Source organism: Artemia franciscana, chromosome 12 (genome assembly GCF_032884065.1).
Source record: "Artemia franciscana chromosome 12, ASM3288406v1, whole genome shotgun sequence".
NCBI classification, from domain to species: Eukaryota; Metazoa; Arthropoda; class Branchiopoda; order Anostraca; family Artemiidae; genus Artemia; species Artemia franciscana.
In genome coordinates this window covers 19200366-19223903 of record NC_088874.1, presented here as the reverse complement: position 1 = coordinate 19223903, position 23538 = coordinate 19200366, and the positions used below count along the sequence as shown (strand labels likewise).

At 35.2% G+C, this 23538-nt stretch overlaps 1 protein-coding gene and 1 long non-coding RNA gene across 3 annotated transcripts in view; both read left to right on the top strand.

Annotated features, from left to right (window-relative positions):
- Positions 1-503: 503 nt before the first annotated feature.
- LOC136033811 (protein O-linked-mannose beta-1,2-N-acetylglucosaminyltransferase 1-like) overlaps positions 504-23538 on the top strand; it is a 38421-nt gene continuing 15386 nt past the window's right edge. The window contains exon 1 of one of the 2 annotated variants that reach the window (XM_065714723.1): positions 504-651. In XM_065714723.1, coding sequence (XP_065570795.1) covers positions 607-651 — 45 coding nt within the window. In that variant the 5' untranslated portion in view covers positions 504-606. Of the gene's footprint in view, positions 652-8584; positions 8718-23538 lie in introns of those variants that run through there. The other variant, XM_065714724.1, reaches the window with a different exon arrangement.
- Positions 10169-12768, top strand: LOC136033810 (uncharacterized). Its single transcript, XR_010619022.1, has 2 exons — positions 10169-12429; positions 12521-12768. It is a non-coding gene; the product is annotated as an uncharacterized LOC136033810 (long non-coding RNA).

Genomic DNA, 23538 nt, shown 5'->3' with positions numbered 1-23538 from the left:
ACACCTTCTTTGTGTTGCTCTAAACCTTTTTTATGTTTCGATGTGTTCTACCGATGTAATAATTTACAATTTAGAAGTAATAACCACCTATTGAGTCAATAAAGGAAAGTTATGGTTTGGAACAGAATATTCCAATGCAAAGACTTCTTACAAATATATTAAACTTTTAAACTAGAAACTGAAAGTACGCGGCAGTCAAGACACATTTCGCAGTTCCTTGAAAACGACTTTTTTTGTCACGACCGCCCCGGGCTTTTATTATCAGTCCGAAAAGATTTCGATTGTTCCTGATAATAAAAAACATTTTTTTTTAAATGCGTCTGTAAAAATATTCATTTTATTTTTTGAATGTTCATCTAGTATGTTTTCATTAATTCCGGACAATTGCAACCTGCGTCGTGACTCGGCCGTAATTAACATGCATTACCTTGAAAAACTACTCTTAAAATTCATATTTCTTTACGGACATCTAATAAAAGAATTTTAAAAAAATACACGAGATGGTGTCTTAGAGCAGTAAATTTTAAGTGTACTATTGGGCCTAACTTTTTATTAAGGACAAGGAGAAAACAGAAGAAGGCATCATCAAATGCAAATTGTTCATCAATGGTTTTTGCAAAAGCTATTAAAAGAAATAGGAATTTTATTCAGGTTACCTTTTAAATTGTAGTCAGATTATGTTTCAAGGTGCTGTACATCTCAACCCACATTAAACTTCAACCACTGCTTAACTTAATCCTCATTCAAGTCAAGTTTATGCAACTTGACCTCGGTTTAACTCAGCTCGTATATAGTTCAACCTTAATAGAACCATATAGTTCATATCATTAACTCTCATTTAGTTCAGCCCCATGGGAATTATCATCTGTAATTTCACTCAGCCCTTCATGGTAATTCTTACCCAAATTAACCCTCTGTAACTCAGTAATTTTACTGAAAATTTTAATTAAAACTATTTTGAAAAAAGTGACAAGAGTTTGACTCCTCTAGATAGATAGTATATATCTCTTGTTTAATACTATTTTTTCTAGAGAAAATTATACAGAAATGAGTTAGGTATCAGTTTACAATTAGGGCTGTTGAGAAGGAAATATGGTACTTATCTGTTGCAGTGTCTATGTTAAGCTCTTCATCTAAGTAGAATCTGTTTCTCTGACTAATCTTAATGACATATATAAAAATATGTTGAAAATAGAATAGCCTAGGCTGCTTTAGACACAAATTTGGGCTATATATTTGTACATTAGGGAGGGGGAGTAAAAATTAGCAGTTCTGCATTGTATTTTTGTTAGGTACAAATATTCTGCATATTATGAAGTAAGAAAAGTCCTAATACTTTACTGCTGCCCCTGCTAATATACAAATTATATATTTTTTGTCTATTCTGTCACTTTTCTTTGTCTTGTCTCATGCTAAGCTGAAAATTATTAACAGAAAAAAAAAGTTCTATAAAGAACTGATAAACCATTTAATAACAAACTTAACATAGCCTATGTGCTATAACAGATAAGGGTAAAATTCTTGTTAATTGACTTCTTGCTATCTCAGAAAGGCTTTAGGTTAGGAAAAATAAAACTTTCAAGGATGCGTGTACAGGCTAAAGTATGTCCCGGGAAGGTATTTTAAAGTACCTACCTCCACTCCTTCTCCCTCTAGAGGGCCCTGATATTTGCCTACATGATAGGTCTATACCTATTGAAATTTTTCCAAACAATGTTTTACCTTAATTTTCAGTTACTAGTTGCTTTTTCTCTGCCTTTTGTTCTGAAAATTCAATTCCTGTTATTTGAGTAGAATTTTGAGCCATATCCCATGTTTTTTTCAAAATTTAGGAAATGTATGTGCATATCTTTAAAACCTTATAAAATGGAATTGAGCAAAGTTATGAAGCTGAAAACAATTTTGTTGTACTTCAATTAAGCAGAAGATCTATTTTACAAGGTTTCACTTTTATAACACACATCTTTTTGAAGGTCATCAAAGGGCAGGGCCCTCTAGAGGGAGAAGGAGTGGAGGTAGTTGCTTCAAAATACCTTCACAGGACATACTTTAGTCTCTAGATTCATCCCTGAAAGTTTCATTTTCCTAACCTAAACCCTTTCTGAGATAGCAAAGAAGTCAACTAACTAGAAGTTTACCCAGAAACCCAAAACATTATAAAATTCAGAAAAAAATTGGATAAATCCTGAAATGCTTTCTTATTTCTTATATTCCTAAAAGTATTTCATTTTATCTTACAAACCCATCCCCCCTCTAATCTGCAGATTTATATATATAGCTCAAATTATATATATCCCATGAATTTTGCCATATATCAATTTTGTTTCAACTTAATACTTGTAAATTGAATCAGTATTGATAAACACAAGAAACAGAATTTATATTGAAAATATAGGCTATAATCTAGGCTATATATTTGTATATTCAGGGGGTTGGGGGGGGGAGTAAATTTAATTACTCTTAAGAATTACATAAGTAAGTCTTAGTATTTTTTAAAGCTTTTTTCAGAATCATGTTTTGTTTCCTTCTCAACAGCTAAAGCTGTACACTGATATCATGAGTGAACTGAATGTTTTGTATGATAATATATAAGAAAATGTTGTTTGATGAAATTAATACCTGTTATTGTTATTAATTTTGGTGTTAGTTTAGTACTCTACTCTCCAGAAAGAAATATTACAAAATTATGGAAGCTATTTTAAAACATTCTAGGGTACTTGCATGATATACCCCTGCAGCTCAACAAGTGAAGTTAGGTTAATCCTAATAAAATACAACAGTGTGTCAATGCATGAACAACTTGAGCTGCAGCTACTGCAGGGAGTATATCATACAAGTACCCATTCTAAAATACTTACCTGAATCATTTGCCAATTCAAGCTGCTTCATAAACTATCCCCCACCCAATCTATCCTTAATGGATAAATATATAGCCCAAGTTAGGTATACTATTTGCACTTTCAAAGTGCAACTCTTTTCTTTCTGTTTCTTGTTTACAGGTTGCTGCCAAATTAATAGAAAGAAAAGAGTTTTTTTACTGAAATGTAATGACTATACTTAATTTGGATTACATATTTATTCACTTAGAGGAGGGGGCAAAGTGAAGCAGTTCACATTTAGGAATGATATAAGCCAAAATTTTAGAATGTTTGAAGTAGTGTCCAGAGTTTTATAGTGTTTCCTTCTAGAGAGCAGGAGTACTAAATGAATATCTTGATTTTCGAAAGAACATTTTTGGACAAGAACTTATTTTATAGGAGAGTAAAGAGCCATATCAAAACCTAAATTTGAGAGAAATAAGATCATGTGATGATTCAAACTACAAACTTATTGGTATACAGGTAATATAACCTCCATTCACATGGGTGGCTACAAAGAGGATGTAAGTATTTACTGACCAATCAGCATAACTTCCAAAATCAGAAAGCTAACAGAAGGGATATTTAATGCTGAAATTCTAGAACACTTGACAAGCAGCAAACTATTCTTATCATGCCAACATGGCTTTAGGTCTGGCCAGTTAGTTGAAACAAACTTGGTTGATACCAATGATTATTTCATTGACTTTCAAGGCCAGGGTTTCCAGCTGACATCATTGCACTGGTCTAGGCCAAGGAATCTGACAAACCCTGTGTTAAAAGGCTCCAAATCAAACATGATGCTGTTGATTGACTTTTGATTTAATTGAGTGGCTGATCAAGTTTCTAACAGATAGGAAACAGACTTTAAGGGTATTTGGTGAAGATGGAAAGTTGTTCTTTTCTTGAGTGGTTGCAGTTGAGTGGTACCCCAGGGCACAGTGTTTGGTCCCACTCTATTTAACATAAACATAAATGGTATGCCAAAAATACTGAAGAACAAAGTAAAGCTCTATGCTGATGACTCAAAACTTGTTAGCTATGTTGACAGAATAGAAAATGTTATGATAAGATATATTGCAAAAAACCTGCAGATCATAGCAACACAGAATACAGTTTACAAACAGAGCTCAGAAATAAAATACAACTTTAGATAATATAAACAAAAAAGAACAAATAAAAGACAGAAAAGAAACACACCAAGTTTCAACATTTCAACCAACAAACACCAATCATAATAAAATTCAAATTCTAAAAACCAGAACAAGCTATCCCCTATAACATGATTCCTAATGTTTAATCCCTAAATGAAAGAACTTACACAACAGTTTAATAGCACATTCAATCCCCTCACCCATCTGCTCAATTAACCATCAATCACTCCCAAATACTCGTCCTAAACTTTTATTCTGCAACTCAGACAGCTCTTCACACTTGGATACAGAATAAATAAATTCTCATTCACATAAGGCGAAAATAGGGCCCAGCTGTCAGCTTAAGCTATCCCAACAAAAAATTATCTCACCTAAATCCAAACTATACCCTCTCAACAACAAATTCTTCAAATCCTGTTTATTCAACCCACATTTAAAATAAACCTCCTCCTCCCAATCTTCATTAGCTTGGGAGTAAAATCTCAAAGACTGATTGGTCCTTGTGAGCTTGCCACTCTTGGGTTTCTTAGTCATTTAGGGTTTGTTAGACTTCCCTCCATACTGAAACGCTTTCACCCATGGGCCTTTATCTTCACTCCATATCTCCAAAAGGCCACAAAGGTCCAGTATTTTCTTGATCTTAGTTGAGCATGAATCACGTCTGCCGTCCTTCAAGCTCTCCAAATAAGCTGACTTAAGAAGCCAAACTCTAGGTAGCTTAATTGTTTTCTCCCAGAATTTCATCATTCTAACCAAAATGACGCTCCTTAAAGTGAAAAGCCCCATATCTCGTTTCAGTACCACTGAACTGAATGAATCCTTCAAGCCTAAAATCCTATTAAAATATCTTAGCTGAACAACTTTTAACTTAGCTGCTTTCAAAACCCCAAACCTCAGAACCCCAATGTAGACTAGAAGCTACTTTTGTCTGTAAAAATCTTTTCTGGATCCTCATGTCAGCTAGCTGACCTAAGTTACTTCTCAAAAGAATCTTAATTAGCCCATTACCCCTTAAATTACAATTTTCTATATGCCTGGATTTCCCCCTTAATGCACTAAACTTAACACCCAAATAAACAAATTCTTCTCTAACATTTAACATCATTCCTCCAAAATTAAGACCAACCTTGGAATGAATATTCCCTTTGCTCCTAAATTCTAATTCTGCTGACTTCTCGACATTAAACTCTAAACCTTTCCTTTCTAAATAATTTATTATTATATCTAATTGCTCCTAGAAATAACCTCTAACCTCATTCCTCCAAAATTAAAATGAACCTCAGAATCAACAGTCTCTTTGCTCCTAAATACTATTACAACTGACTTCTTAACGATCAACTCTAAATTCATCATTTCAAAATATTTTTTGTCATATCTAATTGCTTCTGATAATTTTCTCTACTGTCTGCCAGCAGAGCTATATCATCCGCGAATAACATACATGATAGCCTAAACCAATCTAAAGATACATAAGGGGCTCCATTACTTAATGATCTTAATCAATTTTGATATTTAGAAGAACCTCGTGTCTCAGAGCTCTTATTTTAAATCCCGACTGGCATTAAACCTCTGATTTTCTTTTAAATCAGTCTATTGATTCTTAGAATTTTGCTAGAGCTCATACAATATGAGCTCTTGGCTCTTCCAACCTCGTCACAAAAGTCATGTGAGCTCTTAGCTCTTGTTTGTCTGACCGTAAACATTGTATTGTCCTCCCTAACGGGGTTCATCAGGTTTTTCCTCGATATCCTGTTGAGCACCTCAAGGGACTAAATTAGGTCCTTTAGAATTTTTAATTGTTTCTAATAATGTTTCACCAAGTTTCGACAACTCGTTTAAATTTGCGTTCGTTTCGTTTAAAACACGTGACCAACTCATCGTCCGGAGTTGTTTTCTCTGTGAAACAAAAGTGTAAACTTGAATATAAGGCCAGTTTGAAGAGGGCACGCTTGATTGTATGGCCAGGCCCCACCGATAAGGCCTCCTGGAATAAGGTTATTAATAGTGAGAAACGTTCTCCATCTACCCTATCTTGTCTCCTGCTAGCTAATTTTGTTGACCATTATAAGTGTGTGGTCAGTGTATTTAATAGTTTTCTTTAGTCTTTTTATTATGAGTTGCTTAAACCGCTTTTACCATACCATCTCCTGCAGGCTCACGTCCAGCCTGTAGCAATATCTGAAATTCGCCGCGCTTTAAGAAAAATTAAGCGTTCAACTAGCCTTGATTTTGACGGCCTTTCTTACCGATTTTTTGCTTAAATACCTCGTCCCCTGAGAGTGGTTTTGTTGTAACTAAGATTTTCAAAATTCCGAGAAAAACGACTTTGAAAATTTCGCCTTTGCTGGAACTTACACGGTACAGCCGATTTTTTTCGCAAGTACATGACCCAGTCAAAGTTCTTTGTCTTGCAAAAGCCAGCAAAGCTGTACAGGTGCTCGTTGGTACTGTATTCAAAGGTAAAACAACTTGAGTTCCGTCAGGATAACGCTAAGAGAGTTTGGTTCGAAAGTTCCTTCTCTGGAGGCTTGCAAATGGCTACTATATCACAAGAATGTACTTCGGTTAAAAAGCGTCCCAACGTTTTGGCTGTCCGTGTTGTTGAACGTCTTGTTTTGCCCAAAATTTGTGGCAAAAATATAGATCTACCTGATACAAAAATCAAAGATGTCAAGTATCTCCTGAAGTTCATCCCCAACCAAGACCAGAAGTATTTTGAAACCAAGATTGAACAGTACTACAAGACCAAGGGGGCTACTGAGCGTTTAAAAGCCTCTCCGTGTGCACGAAATCCATGTCCAGAGGAGGATTCCATTGAAGCAAAACGGCGGCCAGCAAAGGAACTTCAGAAAAATGAACATTACTGATGTTTTTGTTAATTTTATACTTTTTCAAATAGTATTGCTGCATCAGAACTCGTTTGTCGTACCTTCATGGTGAAAAAAATAGGCAGCCCACACCATTTTGTCGTATCTAAGTTTACTAAAATTTCGGTAAGGTCGGATTGTCGCATCTGTGTTTCATTTCTATTTTTGACAATGAAAACTTCACCTTTTTCATCTAATATTCGGGAGACCCTCCTAATTATTTTTCTCTTTTTTTTTATTGTTTTTGCGAAAAAAATCGGCTGTACCGTGTAAGTTCCAGCAAAGGCGAAATTTTCAAAATCGTTTTTCTCGGAATTTTGAAAACCTTAGTTACAACAAAACCACTCTCAGGGGACGAGGTATTTACAGACAAGTTTCACAATAGTTAACACAGTAGCTGTGATAGTCAAAACTCAAAGCACAGTTTGAATTATTTTTTCATCCTTCTTTTCTTTGATTTCTTTTAAGATAACAGTCATTGTCACTAATGTAGATCACTATGTAGCTTACATTACGGATTATGGAGAAATTTTAAATGGCCTTAAAAATAATTCTCAATAAGAAAATAACTTCACAATTTTTTTTTAATTGAATTTTTACAGACCTTAGGAAAACCAAAATGATATTTAATATACTGCCATAAGGCAGTCAATTTAAAAGCTTACAAAATATAAAAGCTAATGAGGAATTCTTGGAAGACAGCTTCAATAGCTGTTTTCAGCAAAATATAATGTGACAAAAAAAGAAACTAACTTGTGAAAAAATTCATTGCTAAACTGATGATAAAATTAAAAACAAAAAAAATGTAGAGTTTTCATTTGAGTTGACTAAAATTTGAACTGTATATCGCAATAGCAGCTTTTTTTGAAGCTACCCTAGTATGACTTTTGGATACGGGTTCATTTTGATTAGCTGCTGATTGTATTTTATCTCGCATTAAATAATTTTTATAAATAAAATTTTTGTACATAGAGCTAAGTTTGTACTCACCCAAGCTTTTAATTAAAAATGTATTATAATTGGAATTTAGTTAAACTTGAGTTTATTCACTGACAATTTTTTTAATTCCCAGTCAATAATAATTAGAATTGTTTCGTCAAATCGTAAAGAATGGCTAGGATTATCAAAATTAGCATTACTAAAGCCGGATCAAAAGATGCTGAACAACTATCAGTATTAGTTTTGTTATACCTTCTTTGTGTAGCTGTAAACCTTTTTTATGTTTCGATGTGTTCTACCGATGTAATAATTTACAAAGCAGAAGTAATAACCACCAATTGAAGTCAATGAAGGAAAGTTATGGTTTGCAACAGAATATTCCAATGCAAAGACTTCTTATAAATATATTAAACTTTTAAACTAGAAATTGAAAGTACGCGGCAGTCAAGACACATTTCGCAGTTCCTCCAAAACGACTTTTTTTTGTCACGACCGCCCCGGGCTTTTATTTTCAGTCCGAAAAGATTTCGATTTTTCCTGATAATAGAAAACATTTTTTTAAATGCGTCTGTAAAAACATTCATTTTATTTTTTGAATGTTTATCTAGCATGTTTTCATTAATTTCGGACAATTGCAACCTACGTCGTGACTCGGCCGTCATTAACATGCATTCCCTTTGAAAAACTACTCTTAAAATCCATATTGCTTTACTGACATCTAATAAAAGAATTTTAAAAAAATAAATAAGATGGTGTCTTAGAGCAATAAATTTAAGTGCACTATTGGGCCTAACTTTTTATTAAGGACAAGAAGAAAACAGAAGAAGGCATCATCAAATGCAATTAGTTCATCAATGGTTTTTGCAAAAGCTACTAAAAGAAATAGGAATTTTATTCAGGTTACCTTTTAAATTCTAGTCAGATTATGTTTCAAGGAGCCGTTCATCTCAACCCTCATTAAACTTCAACCACTACTTAACTTAATCCTCATTCAAGTCAACTTTATGCAACTTGACCTCGGTTTAACTCAGTTCATATATAGATCAACCTTTATAGAACCATATAGTTCATATCATTAACTCTTATTCAGTTCAGCTCCATGGAAATCATCATCTGTAATTTCACTCAGCCCTTCCTGGTAATTCTTACCCAAATTAACCCTCTGTAACTCAGTAATTTTACTGAAAAATTTAATTAAAACTATTTTGACAAAAGTGACAAGAGTTTGACTCCTCCAGTAAGATAGCATATATCTCTTGTTTAATACTATTTTTTCTAGAGAAAGTAATACAGAAATGAGTTAGGTATCAGTTTACAATTGGGGCTGTTGAGAAGGAAATATGGTACTTATCTGTTGCAGTGTCTATGTTAAGTTCTTCATCTAAGTCGAATCTGTTTCTCTGACTATTCTTAATGACATATATCAAAATATGTCGAAAATAGAATAGCCTAGGCTGCTTTAGACACAAATTTGGGCTGTATATTTGCACATTATGGAGGGGGAGTAAAAATTAGCAGTTCTGCATGCATTTTTGTTAGGCACAAATATTCTGCATATTATGAAGTAAGAAAAGTCCTAATATTTTACTGCTGCCCCTGCTAATATACAAATTATATATTTCTCATATATTCTGTCTCTTTTTTTTGTCTTGTCTCATGCTAAGCTGAAAATTATTAACAGAAAAAAAATAATTCTATAAAGAACTGATAAACCATTTAATAAAGAACTTAACATATGTGCAATAACAGAAAAGGGTAAAATTCTAGTTAATTGACTTCTTGCTATCTTGGAATGGGTTTAGGTTAGAAAAAATGAAACTTACAGGGATGGGTCTACAGGCTAAAGTATGTCCCGGGAAGGTATTTTAAAGTACCCAACGCCACTCCTTCTCCCTCTAGAGGGCCCTGATATTTGCCTACATGGCTTGTCTATACCTATTGACATTTTGACAAAACAATGTTTTACCTTAATTTTCAGTTACTAGTTGCTTTTTCTCTGCCTTTAGTTCTGAAAATGCAATTCCTGTTATTTGAGTAGAATTTTGAGGCATATCCCATGGTTTTTTCTCAAAATTTAGGAAATGTACGTGCATATCTTTAAAACATTATAAAATGAAATTGAGCAAAGTTATGAAGCTGAAAACAATTTTGTTGTACTTCAATTAAGCAGAAGATCTATTTTGCAAGGTTTCACTTTTACAACACACATATTTTTAAAGGTCATCAAAGGTGAGGGCCATCTAGAGGGAGAAGGAGTGAAGGTAGTTGCTTCAAAATACCTTCACAGGACATACTTTAGTCTCTAGATTCATCCCTGAAAGTTTCATTTTCCTAACCTAAACCCTTTCTGAGATAGCAAGAAGTCAACTAACTAGAAGTTTACCCAGAAACAGAAACACTATAAAATTCAGAAAAAAATTTGATAAATCCTGAAATGCTTTCTTATTTCTTATATTCCTAAAAGTATTTCATTTTATCTTACAAACCCATCCCCCCTCTAATGTGCAGATATATATATATCTATATATATAAAAATAAGTTGTCTGTGGATGGATGGATGGATGTGTCAGGTGACGTCACCTGAAAAAACTGGATCAGGTGACGTCAAAACTGAAAAAACTAAAAAAAGGCAAAAACTACAAAAAAAAACTAAAAACTAATAAAAAAAATAAAAAAGCTAAAAAACTAAAAAAACTATAAAGGTAAAAACCAATAAAAAACTAAAAAAAAAACTGAAAAAACTAAAAAAAGGCAAAAACTACAAAAAAAAACTAAAAACTAATAAAAAAAGTAAAAAAGCTAAAAAACTAAAAAAACTAAAAAAAACTAAAAAAAGGTAAAAAACTAAAAAAAATAAAAAATAAAAAAAACTAAAAAAAGGAAAAAACTGAAAAATAAGCTAAAATAAAGGTAAAAACCAATAAAAAACTAAAAAGAAAAAAAGGAAAAAACTAATAAATGACGACACTCAAAGAGAAAGCGACCAGGACAAAAGGAATGTTCGATTAGCAATCAACAAAGCACCGGGACACAGGGAGTATAAATGACGACCAGGACATAAGTAAAAAAAAAAAACTATCTATATATATAAAAATAAGTTGTCTGTGGATCTGTGGATCGTGGATCAGGTGACGTCACCTGAAAAAACTGGATCAGGTGACGTCAAAACTGAAAAAACTAAAAAAAGGCAAAAACTACAAAAAAAACTAAAAACTAATAAAAAAAATAAAAAAGCTAAAAAACTAAAAAAACTAAAAAAAGGCAAAAACTACAAAAAAAACTAAAAACTAATAAAAAAGCTAAAAAACTAAAAAAACTAAAAAAAAGGCAAAAACTACAAAAAAACTAAAAACTAATAAAAAAAATAAAAAAGCTAAAAAACTAAAAAAAACTAAAAAAACTAAAAAAAGGTAAAAAACTAAAAAAACTAAAAACTAAAAAAAAAACTAAAAAAGGTAAAAACTAAAAGAACTAAAAAAGAAAAAAATAAATGACGACACTCAAAGAGAAAGCGACCAGGACAAAAGGAATGTTCGATTAGCAATCAACAAAGCACCGGGACACAGGGAGTATAAATGACGACCAGGACACAAGTAACTGAAAAAACTAAAAAAAGGCAAAAACTACAAAAAAAACTAAAAACTAATAAAAAAAATAAAAAAGCTAAAAAACTAAAAAAACTATAAAGGTAAAAACCAATAAAAAACTAAAAAAAAAACTGAAAAAACTAAAAAAAGGCAAAAACTACAAAAAAAAACTAAAAACTAATAAAAAAAGTAAAAAAGCTAAAAAACTAAAAAAACTAAAAAAAACTAAAAAAAGGTAAAAAACTAAAAAAAATAAAAAATAAAAAAATCTAAAAAAAGGAAAAAACTGAAAAATAAGCTAAAATAAAGGTAAAAACCAATAAAAAACTAAAAAGAAAAAAAGGAAAAAACTAATAAATGACGACACTCAAAGAGAAAGCGACCAGGACAAAAGGAATGTTCGATTAGCAATCAACAAAGCACCGGGACACAGGGAGTATAAATGACGACCAGGACATAAGTAAAAAAAAAAAACTATCTATATATATAAAAATAAGTTGTCTGTGGATCTGTGGATCGTGGATCAGGTGACGTCACCTGAAAAAACTGGATCAGGTGACGTCAAAACTGAAAAAACTAAAAAAAGGCAAAAACTACAAAAAAACTAAAAACTAATAAAAAAAATAAAAAAGCTAAAAAACTAAAAAAACTAAAAAAAGGCAAAAACTACAAAAAAAACTAAAAACTAATAAAAAAGCTAAAAAACTAAAAAAACTAAAAAAAAGGCAAAAACTACAAAAAAACTAAAAACTAATAAAAAAAATAAAAAAGCTAAAAAACTAAAAAAAACTAAAAAAACTAAAAAAAGGTAAAAAACTAAAAAAACTAAAAACTAAAAAAAAAACTAAAAAAGGTAAAAACTAAAAGAACTAAAAAAGAAAAAAATAAATGACGACACTCAAAGAGAAAGCGACCAGGACAAAAGGAATGTTCGATTAGCAATCAACAAAGCACCGGGACACAGGGAGTATAAATGACGACCAGGACACAAGTAAAAAAAAAAATTAACAAAACTAAAAAGAAGGTAAAAACTACAAAAAAACTAAAAAGAAAAAAAAACTAAAAACTAATAAAAAAACTAAAATAAAAAAAAAATTAACAAAACTAAAAAGAAGGTAAAAACTACAAAAAAACTAAAAAGAAAAAAAAACTAAAAACTAATAAAAAAACTAAAAAATCTAAAAATCTAAATAAACTAAAAAAGAAAAAAAAAGGAAAAAAATAAAGGAGAAAAACAAAACTAAAAAACGAATGTATATACAGACCGGTACACCGGGATACAAATGACGACCGGGACACAGGGAATATAAATAACGACCGGGACACAGGGACACAACTACAACGGGGACACCGGGGGAAACAGGGGGATATAAATGACGACCGGGACAAAAAAACTAAAAAGAAATAAAAACTAAAAACTAATAAAAAAAACTAAAAAATCTAAAAATCTAAATAAGCTAAAAAAGAAAAAAAAAGGAAAAAAATAAAGGAGAAAAACAAAACTAAAAAACGAATGTATACACAGACCGGGACACCGGGATACAAATGATGACCGGGACCCGGGACACAGGGAATATAAATGACGACCGGGACACAGGGACACAACTACAACGGGGACACCGGGGGAAACAGGGGGATGTAAATGACGACCGGGACACCGGGACAGGGAATGGTCGATTAGCAATCACCATCAACAAAGCTCAAGGGCAATCATTAGAATCATGAGGTATAGATCTGAATACAGATTGTTTTCCCATGGACCATTATATGTTGCATGTTCAAGAGTCGGTAAACCTGACAATCTATTTATATGCAAAGACAATGGGACAGCAAAGAATGTTGTATATTCGCAAGTTTTACGTAGTTAAAACCATATATATATATATATATATATCTATATTCACAGGTGGGACATAGGGACACAACTACAATGGCGCGTAACTATTATGGCGCGTAACGACTTACGCGCGCGGGGGGGCTTGGGGGGGGGCGCGAAGCGCCCCCACCAACTAGGTGTTGGGGTGGCGCGAAGCGCCACCCCAACAGCTAGTATATATATATATATATATATATATATATATATATATATATATATATATATATATATATATATATATATATCTATATATATAAAAATAAGTTGTCTGTCTGTGGATGTGTGGATGGATGTGTCAGGTGACGTCACCTGAAAAAACTGGATTAGGTGACGTCAAAACTGAAAAAACTAAAAAAAGGCAAAAACTACAAAAAAAAACTAAAAACTAATAAAAAAAATAAAAAAGCTAAAAAACTAAAAAAAACTATAAAGGTAAAAACCAATAAAAAACTAAAAAAAAAACTGAAAAAACTAAAAAAAGGCAAAAACTACAAAAAAAAACTAAAAACTAATAAAAAAAGTAAAAAAGCTAAAAAACTAAAAAAACTAAAAAAACTAAAAAAATGTAAAAAACTAAAAAAAATAAAAAATAAAAAAAAACTAAAAAAAAGGAAAAAACTGAAAAATAAGCTAAAATAAAGGTAAAAACCAATAAAAAACTAAAAAAAAAAGGAAAAAACTAATAAATGACGACACTCAAAGAGAAAGCGACCAGGACAAAAAACTAAAAAAAAGGCAAAAACTACAAAAAAACTAAAAACTAATAAAAAAAATAAAAAAGCTAAAAAACTAAAAAAACTAAAAAAAGGTAAAAAACTAAAAAAACTAAAAACTAAAAAAAAACTAAAAAAGGTAAAAACTAAAAGAACTAAAAAAGAAAAAAATAAATGACGACACTCAAAGAGAAAGCGACCAGGACAAAAGGAATGTTCGATTAGCAATCAACAAAGCACCGGGACACAGGGAGTATAAATGACGACCAGGACACAAGTAAAAAAAAAAAATTAACAAAACTAAAAAGAAGGTAAAAACTACAAAAAAACTAAAAAGAAAAAAAAACTAAAAACTAATAAAAAAACTAAAAAATCTAAAAATCTAAATAAACTAAAAAAGAAAAAAAAAGGAAAAAAATAAAGGAGAAAAACAAAACTAAAAAACGAATGTATATACAGACCGGTACACCGGGATACAAATGACGACCGGGACACAGGGAATATAAATAACGACCGGGACACAGGGACACAACTACAACGGGGACACCGGGGGAAACAGGGGGATATAAATGACGACCGGGACAAAAAAACTAAAAAGAAATAAAAACTAAAAACTAATAAAAAAAACTAAAAAATCTAAAAATCTAAATAAGCTAAAAAAGAAAAAAAAAGGAAAAAAATAAAGGAGAAAAACAAAACTAAAAAACGAATGTATATACAGACCGGGACACCGGGATACAAATGATGACCGGGACCCGGGACACAGGGAATATAAATGACGACCGGGACACAGGGACACAACTACAACGGGGACACCGGGGGAAACAGGGGGATAACCTGACAATCTATTTATATGCAAAGACAATGGGACAGCAAAGAATGTTGTATATTCGCAAGTTTTACGTAGTTAAAACCATATATATATATATATATATCTATATTCACAGGTGGGACATAGGGACACAACTACAATGGCGCGTAACGACTTACGCGCGCGGGGGGGCTTGGGGGGGGCGCGAAGCGCCCCCCCCAACTAGGTGTTGGGGTGGCGCGAAGCGCCACCCCAACAGCTAGTATATATATATATATATATAGTCTCTAGATTCATCCCTGAAAGTTTCATTTTCCTAACCTAAACCCTTTCTGAGATAGCAAAGAAGTCAACTAACTAGAAGTTTACCCAGAAACCAGAAACACTAAAATTCAGAAAAAAAATTGATAAATCCTGATATGCTTTCTTATTTCTTATATTCCTAAAAGTATATCATTTTATCTTACAAACCCATCCCCCCTCTAATGTGCAGATATATAAATATATATATATATATATATATATATATATATATATACATATATATATATATATATATATATATATATATATATATATATATATATATATATATATATATATATATAAATATATATATATATATATATAGCTCAAATTATATATATCCCATGAATTTTGCCATACATCAATTTTGTTTCAACTTAATACTTGTAAATTGAATCAGTATTGATAAACACAAGAAACAGAATTTACATTGAAAATGTAGGCTATATAGTTGTATATTCAGGGGGTTGGGGGGGGGAGTAAATTGAATTACTTTTAAGATTTACATAAGTAAGTCTTTTAGGATTTTTAAAGCTCTTTTCAGAATTATGTTTTGTTTCCTTCTCAACAGCTACAGCTATACACCGATATCACAAGTGAACTGAGTGTTTTGTATGATAATATATAAGAAAATGCCATTTGATGAAATTAAAACCTGTTATTGTCATTAATTTTGGTGTTGGTTTAGTACTCTACTCTCCAGAAAGAAATATTACAAAATTCTGGAAGCTATCTTAAAACATTCTAAGGCACTTGCATGATATACCCCTGCAGCTCAACAAGTGAAGTTAGGTTAATCCTAATAAAATACACATAAAGTATGATAAAAATATAATACTTGGAAATAAATACTCCACATTAGGGGGGAGGTGGGGGCAAAGTATAGTGGGTCTGCATGCAAGGTGTGTTAGGTATAATTATTTGGGTATGTGTTTTGGTGTGTTTTCTGACTTCACACTGTCCAAATACTTTACCCCCCCCCCCTGTAATGTGCAAATATATAGCACAAATCATATATTTCCCATATATTCTGTCAATTCTCTTTGTCTTTTTAAGCACTAAGTTGAAAGAAACTTGCAAAAGAAACCAGTTTACAGTGTGTCAATGCATGAACAACTTGAGCTGCAGCTACTGCAGGTAGTATATCATAGAAGTAGCCATTCTAAAATACTTACCTGAATCATTTGCCAATTCAAGCTGCTTCACAAACCATCCCCCACCCAATCTATCCTTAATGGACAAATATATAGCCCAAGTTAGGTATACTATTTGCACTTTCAAGGTGCAACTCTTTTTTTTCTGTTTCTTGTTTACAGGTTGCTGCCAAATTAATAGAAAGAAAAGAGTTATATTACTGAAATATAATGACTATACTTAATTTGGATTACGTATTTATTCACAGGGGGCAAAGTGAAGCAGTTCACATTTAAGAATGATATAAGCCTAAATTTTAGAATGTTTGAAGTAGTGTCCAGAGTTTTATAGTGTTTCCTTCTAGAGAGCAGGAGTACTAAATGAATATCTTGATTTTCGAAAGAACACTTTCTGGGCAAGAACTTATTTTATAGGAGAGTAAAGAGCCATATCTGTAATGTCGTCTATTGAATAGGTTTATTGACCCAGGCTACCTACAAAAAACATAACATGAAACTTCCATACAATGTAATATAAAAATACTACATCTTCCTTCTCATAATAAAAGCAACATACTAAACTTCCAAAACACTTTAACTTCAAGGGTGGTCCACTAAAGTCTTGGTTTGGTCCAGTTCACTGAGTCTTTGGCCGCGTTAAGGCCGCAGCTTTTCATACTTCTTTTCATTTCACTCCTTTTACAGGTTTAGCTTCAGGGGTCTTCTTACTGTTCGACCATTGCGTGTGCTTAGCTGCAATGGTGTTTCGCTGGTACCCTGGGGCTGAGATACGGTGGCCGTCTGGTTGGGGCTCTGGCTGGCCTGCTGACCGTCCCGCAGTGGCAATGGGGGCATGAACATATCTGGCTGTGAAGCTGAGGGTGGTGACTCAATAGCCGTTTCTGTTGTTGGTGGTGCTGCTTCATCGCTTGTCTCACTGACTCGGCTCAAACCTTGCTGGCTTTGATGTGGATGGGCTGTGAGATGTTCACGGTTTCTCCTTAGCACGGAACCTTCGTTGGTACGCACCCGGTAGGATCGTGGCTGTCCTGCATGGGATAGCACAACAGCCTGACTCCATGGTCCATTGGGTGTATTCTGTACGTAAACCGCGTCTCCAGGGGTGAGTTGTTTCAGTGATCTAGCTGATTTGTCATGATACAGCTTTTGGCGTTTCTGCATTTCAGTTCTTCGTCAAGTGAACTGTGTGGTCGGAATGACTTTCTTCTTGAGGTGTTGTGAGGTGCACGGCAGGATGGATCTTAGCTGACGTGACATTAGGAGCTGGGCTGGTGACGCGAACCCGTCGTGTGGTGTATTCCTATACTCTAGTATACCCAGGAAGGGGTCTTCTCCGTTTTCTGTCGCTTTCGTCATGATGTTTTTTGAGATTTGTACCGCCCTCTCGTTCAGTCCGTTGGATTTTGGGTATCCTGGGCTGTACGTGGTTAGTGAGATTCCCCACGTCTTGGCAAAATCGGTGAATTCTCTCGATGTGAACTGAGGTCCGTTGTCTGACATTAGCTGAGACGGTATGCCGTGTCGGGCGAAATGGGCCTTGAGTTTCGTGATGACTGCACTGGATGAGGCCGTCAGAAGCTTGTCGATTTCGAAAATACGGCTGTGGTAGTCGACGGTTACCAAGAAACTGGCGCTTTTCCATTCGAAGAGATCGGTCGCAAACTTTTGCCACTGCAGCGTCTCGATGTTGTGGTTAATCATCGGTTCCTTTGAATTACTTGGCATGTTCTTGGCGCATGTTTGGCACTTCGCTATGTACCGCTCGACGTCTGCGTTGAGTCCTGGCCAATATACCAGCATTCTGGCTCGTTGTTTCATTTTCTCGATTCCGAGATGGGCTGTGTGTAACTGCTGCAGTGTAGCTCCCTACATATTCTTGGGGATGATCAGCCTTTCTCCTTTGAGTAGGATGCCTTTTTCGAAGGAGAGTTCATGCTGCAAGTTCCAGTATGCTAGGATGTTGGTTGGGCAGTCTTTTCTTGCACTCGGCCACCCCGCTTGGACCGTCTTGATTAGGGTACTCAGTTCTGAATCCTTTGTTGTTTCCACCCGGATCTCTTCGAGCTTCTGGTCACTGGCAGGTAGGTTTCGTACAACTCGATGTACGTAGACATCTAGATTTTCTTCCAGTGTTGGATCCGCATCGCCCAGGTTTAGGCGGGATAGAGCATCGGCTACAGGAATTTCTGAGCCCGGTCGGAACTTCAGGCTAAGGTCATAAGGCTGGAGCTGGAGCATTAATCTCTGTACTCGGGGTGGGGCCTTGTGGATAGGGTTTGCCACCACCGTTTCGAGTGGGCGGTGGTCAGTAGTAACTTCGACATGCCGGCCATAGAGATAATGGTGGAAATGTTTGCAGCCAAATACGATGGCGTAAAGCTCTTTTTCTAGCTGGGAATATTTCTGCTCTGTTTTGCTGAGCTATCTCGATGCGTACGCTGTGACTTTCCCCTCCGAGACCAGGTGTGCATCAAGTCCTCTTCCCAGATGAACGAGTCTGCTTTAGTCAGGTCACGGAGTTTTTTGTTCTTTGTTGAGATACTTGGTATGTACTTGGCTAAGTAATTGATCATCCCAAGAAGTGGTTGGAGTTCTTCTCGGCATGATGGGCTTGGCATGTTGTTTATGGCACGGATCTTATCGGGGTCTGGCTGCATTCCTTCGGAGCTTATGACATGTCTGAAGTACTTTACTCTGGATACTGAGAACTCGCACTTCTCTTCGTTGAATCGGATGCCCTTGACAAGGGTGCGTTCCAATATTACTGCTAGGCGTTCGTCGTGTTCTTCTTGGGTTTCGCCATACACGATCATATCGTCAATGATGATTTCGAATCCTTCTAGGCCTTCGAAAGCGTCTTATATTCGCCGCTGAAATTCATCTTGGGCTGAGATGATTCCGAAGGGCATTCACTTGAAACGGTATCTCCCATAGATCGTGCTGAATGTGATGAGATAAGAAGAGTCCTCAGACAGCAGAATGGACCAGTAACCGGATCGGGCATCAAGTTTGGTGAATACTTTGGCTCCGTGTAGCTTCGAGGTGACATCGTCCAGAGTGGGAATCGGGTAGTGCGGTCGCTTGATGGATTTATTTAGATCAACTGGATCTATGCACAGTCTTATGGAGCCGTCCTTCTTTTCTACCATTACCATTGAGTTAACCCATTCGGTCGGGGTCACTACTTTTTCTATGATACCTAGGCTTTCTAGGCGCCTGAGCTCTGTCTTGAGCTTATCCTGCATAACGGCGGGCACTCGCCGGGCTGGGTAGACGGTTGGCGTAGCGTTATCCTTTAGGTGTATATTGCATTCTCCGTCCAGCTTTCCAATTCCTCTGAATACTTCTTTGTAATTTTCCTTCAGGTGTGGTACTTGGGAGGCTGCTACGTCTATGTTTAGGACTAGCTTGATCGGATCCAGGTTGAGGCTAGAACGGTAGCCAATGATTAAGGAGGATGAGGTCTCGACTACGTAGAACTGCTGCGTGCTGCTCACGTTGTCTTTGTACCTACAGGATAGTTCGCAGACTCCTGTTACTGGGGATCCGTGCTCCACAATAGCTTGTGAGGCGCTTACTGGTGGGTTTCATGGTGGGCTTTGGCGTGATGAGGTCAAAATGCTTCTTTGGGATGATATTCGCCTGGGCTTCTGTGTCGATCTTAAATTGTACAGGGAACTGGTTGTTGATAGTCAGTGGGATAACTGCTTCGTCTTTGTTCTTACTTTGCTCGATGGAGTAAAGGAAAACAGTTTCGTCGCCGGGGTTTGTTTCTGCGGCATCTTCATCAACTGCACTGACCGTCTTACTTCGACAGACCCTGGCAAAGTGGTTGGTCTTTTTTGCATATGGAGCAGGTTTTCCCCTTTGCAGGACAGATGTGTGAGAAGGAGTATGTTCCGCCACAGAAGTAGCATGCTTTACTCTTGGAGCCGCTTGCTTCTGTTTGTTTGTTTCTACCACTGTTCCGGTTTTGGTAGCGGGATATAGCGTCGATCTCTTGTTTGATGGGGACTGGCCTCATTCCGTTGAATGTCTTGAGTTGAGCCTGGGTCGCTTCGTGGCTTCTGCACATAAAGGTTGCTTTATCCAGTGTGAGTTCATCGCCTTCAGCCAAGAGCTTTTCACGCACATTTTGGTTTTGGATTCCACATACAATTCAAGCTCTTCAGGCGCGACGTTGAAGGTGTTGAATATTTCCCGACCTTTTGCTCCAGCCCAGATGAGTAGGTAGGCACACTGTACTTTTGCTGTTTTGCCTGAAAGTGGCCCTGCAAACATCAGCTTAGCGTGTTCTTCGAAGCGGTCCCATTCCTCTGAAAGGGAGTTGACCTCCCAGTTTGTTGATGGCTGAAGGACGTCCATTGTTATTCAGATCCCACTTCTGACACCATGTAATGTCGTCTATTGATTAGATTTATTGACCCAGGCTACCTACAAAAAACATAACATGAAACTTCCATACAACGTAATATAAAAATACTACAATATCAAAACCTAAAATTGAGAGAAATAAGATTATGTGATGATTCAAACTACAGACTTATTGGCATACAGGTAATATAACCTCCATTCACATGGGTGGCTGCAAAGAGGATGTAAGCATTTACTGACCAATCAGCATAACTTCCAAAATCAGAAAGCTAACAGAAGGGATATTTAATGCTGAAATTCTAAAAAACTTGACAAGCAGCAAACTATTCTTATCATGCCAACATGGCTTTAGGTCTGGCCAGTCAGTTGAAACAAACGTGGTTGATGCCAATCATTATTTCATTGACTTTCAAGGCCATGGTTTCCAGCTGACATCATTGCACTGGTCTTGGCCAAGGAATCTAACAAACCCTGTGTTAAAAGGCTCCGAATCAAACATGAAGCTGTTGATTGAATTTTGATTTAATTGAGTGGCTGAACAAGTTTCTAACAGATAGGAAACAGACTTTAAGGGTATTTGGTGAAGATGGAAAGTTGTTCTTTCCTTGAGTGGCTACAGTTGAGTGGTACCCCAGGGCACAGTCTTTGGTCCCACTTTATTTGACATAAACATAAATGGCATGCCAAAAATACTGAAGAACAAAGTAAGGCTCTATGCTGATTACTCAAAACTTGTTAGCTATGTTGACAGAATAGAGAATATTATGATAAGATATATTGCAAAAAGCCTGCAGATCATAGCAACACAGAATACAGTTTACAAACAGAGCTCAGAAATAAAATACAACTTTAAATAATATAAACAAAAAAGAACAAATAAAAGACAGAAAAGAAACACACCAAGTTTCAACATTTCAGCCAACAAACACCAATCATAATAAAAATTCAAATTCTAAAAACCAGAACAAGCTATCCCCTATAACATAATTCCTTATGTTTAATCCCTAAATGAAAGAACTTACACAACAGTTTAATAGCACATTCAATCCCCTCACCCATCTGCTCAATTAACCATCAATCACTCCCAAACACTCGTCCTAAACTTTCATTCTGCAACTCAGACAGCTCTTCACACTTGGATACAGAATAAATAAATTCTCATTCACATAACCACACATAGGGCAAAAATAGGGCCCATCTGCCAGCTTAAGCTTTCCCCAAAAAAATTCTCTCACCTAAATCCAAACTATATCCTCTTAACAACAAATTCTTCAAGTAATTTTTATTCAACCCACATTTAAAATAAACCTCCTCCTCCCAATCTTCATTAGCTTGGGAGTAAAATCTCAAAGACTGATTGGTCCTTGTGAGCTTGCCACTCTTGGGTTTCTTGGTCATTTAGGGTGTGCTAGACTTCCCTCCATGTTGAAACGCTTTCCCCCATGGGCCTTTATCTTCACTCCATATTTCCAAAAGACCATAAAGGTCCAGTATTTTCTTGATCTTATTTGGCCATGAACCACGTCTGCCTTCCTTCTAGTTCTCAAAATTAGTTGACTTAAGAAGCCAAATTCTAGGTAGCCTAATTGTTTTCTTCCAGAATTTCATCATTATAACCAAAATAACGCTCTTTAAAGTGAAAAGCCCCATATCTTCTTTCAGTACCACTGAACTAAATGAATCCTTCAAGCCTAAAATCCTATTAAAATATCTTAGCTGAACAACTTTTAACTTAGCTGCTTTAGCAAAACCCCAAACCTCAGAACCCCAATGTAGACTAGAAGCTATTTTTGTCTGTAAAAATCTTTTCTGGATCCTCATGTCAGCCAGCTGACCTAAATTACTTCTCAAAAGCATCTTAATTAGCCCATTACCCCTTAAATTACAACCTTCTTCATTCCTGGATATCCCCCTTAATACACTAAACTTAATACCCAAATAAACAAATTCTTCTTTAACATTTAACATCATTCCTCCAAAATTAAGGTCAACCTTGGAATGAATATTCCCTTTGCTCCTAAATTCTAATACTGCTGACTTCTCGATATTAAACTCTGAACCTTTCCTTTCTAAATAATTTTTTATTATATCTAATTGCTCCTAGAAATAACTTCTAACCTCATTCAACAGTCTCTTTGCTCCTAAACACTATTACAACTGACTTCTTAACGTTCAGCTCTAAATTCTTCATTTCAAAATATTTTTTTGTCATATCTAATTGCTTCTGATAAATTTCTCTACTGTCTGCCAGCAGAGCTATATCATCCGCGAATAACATACGTGATAGCCTAAACCAATCTAAAGATGCATAAGGGCCTCCATTACTTAATGATCTTAATGAATTTTGATATTTAGAAGAACCTCGTGTCTCAGAGCTCTTATTTTAAATCCCGAATGGCATTAAACCTCTTATTTTCTTTTAAATCAGTCTATTGATTCTTAGAATTTTGCTAGAGCTCATACAATGTGAGCTCTTGGCTCTTCCGACCTCGTCACAAAAGCCATGAGCTCTTAGCTCTTGTTTGTCTGACCGTAAACATTGTAGTGTCCTCCCTAATGGCGTTCATCAGGTTTTTGCTTGATATCCTGTTGAGCACCTCAAGGGACTAAATTAGGTCCTTTAGAATTTTTAATTGTTTCTAATAATGTTTTACCAAGTTTCGACAACTCGTTTATATTTGCGTTCGTTTCGTTTAAACGTGCTAAGCAAAAAACCAGATTTTGGCTACGTTTGTGGATATCATGTGACCAACCATCGTCCGGAGTTGTTTTCTCTGTGAAACAAAAGTGTAAACTTGAATATAAGGCCAGTTTGAAGAGAGCACGCTTGAATGCATGGCCAGGCCCCACCAATAAGGCCTCCTGGAATAAGGTTGTTAATAGTGAGAAATGTTCCCTG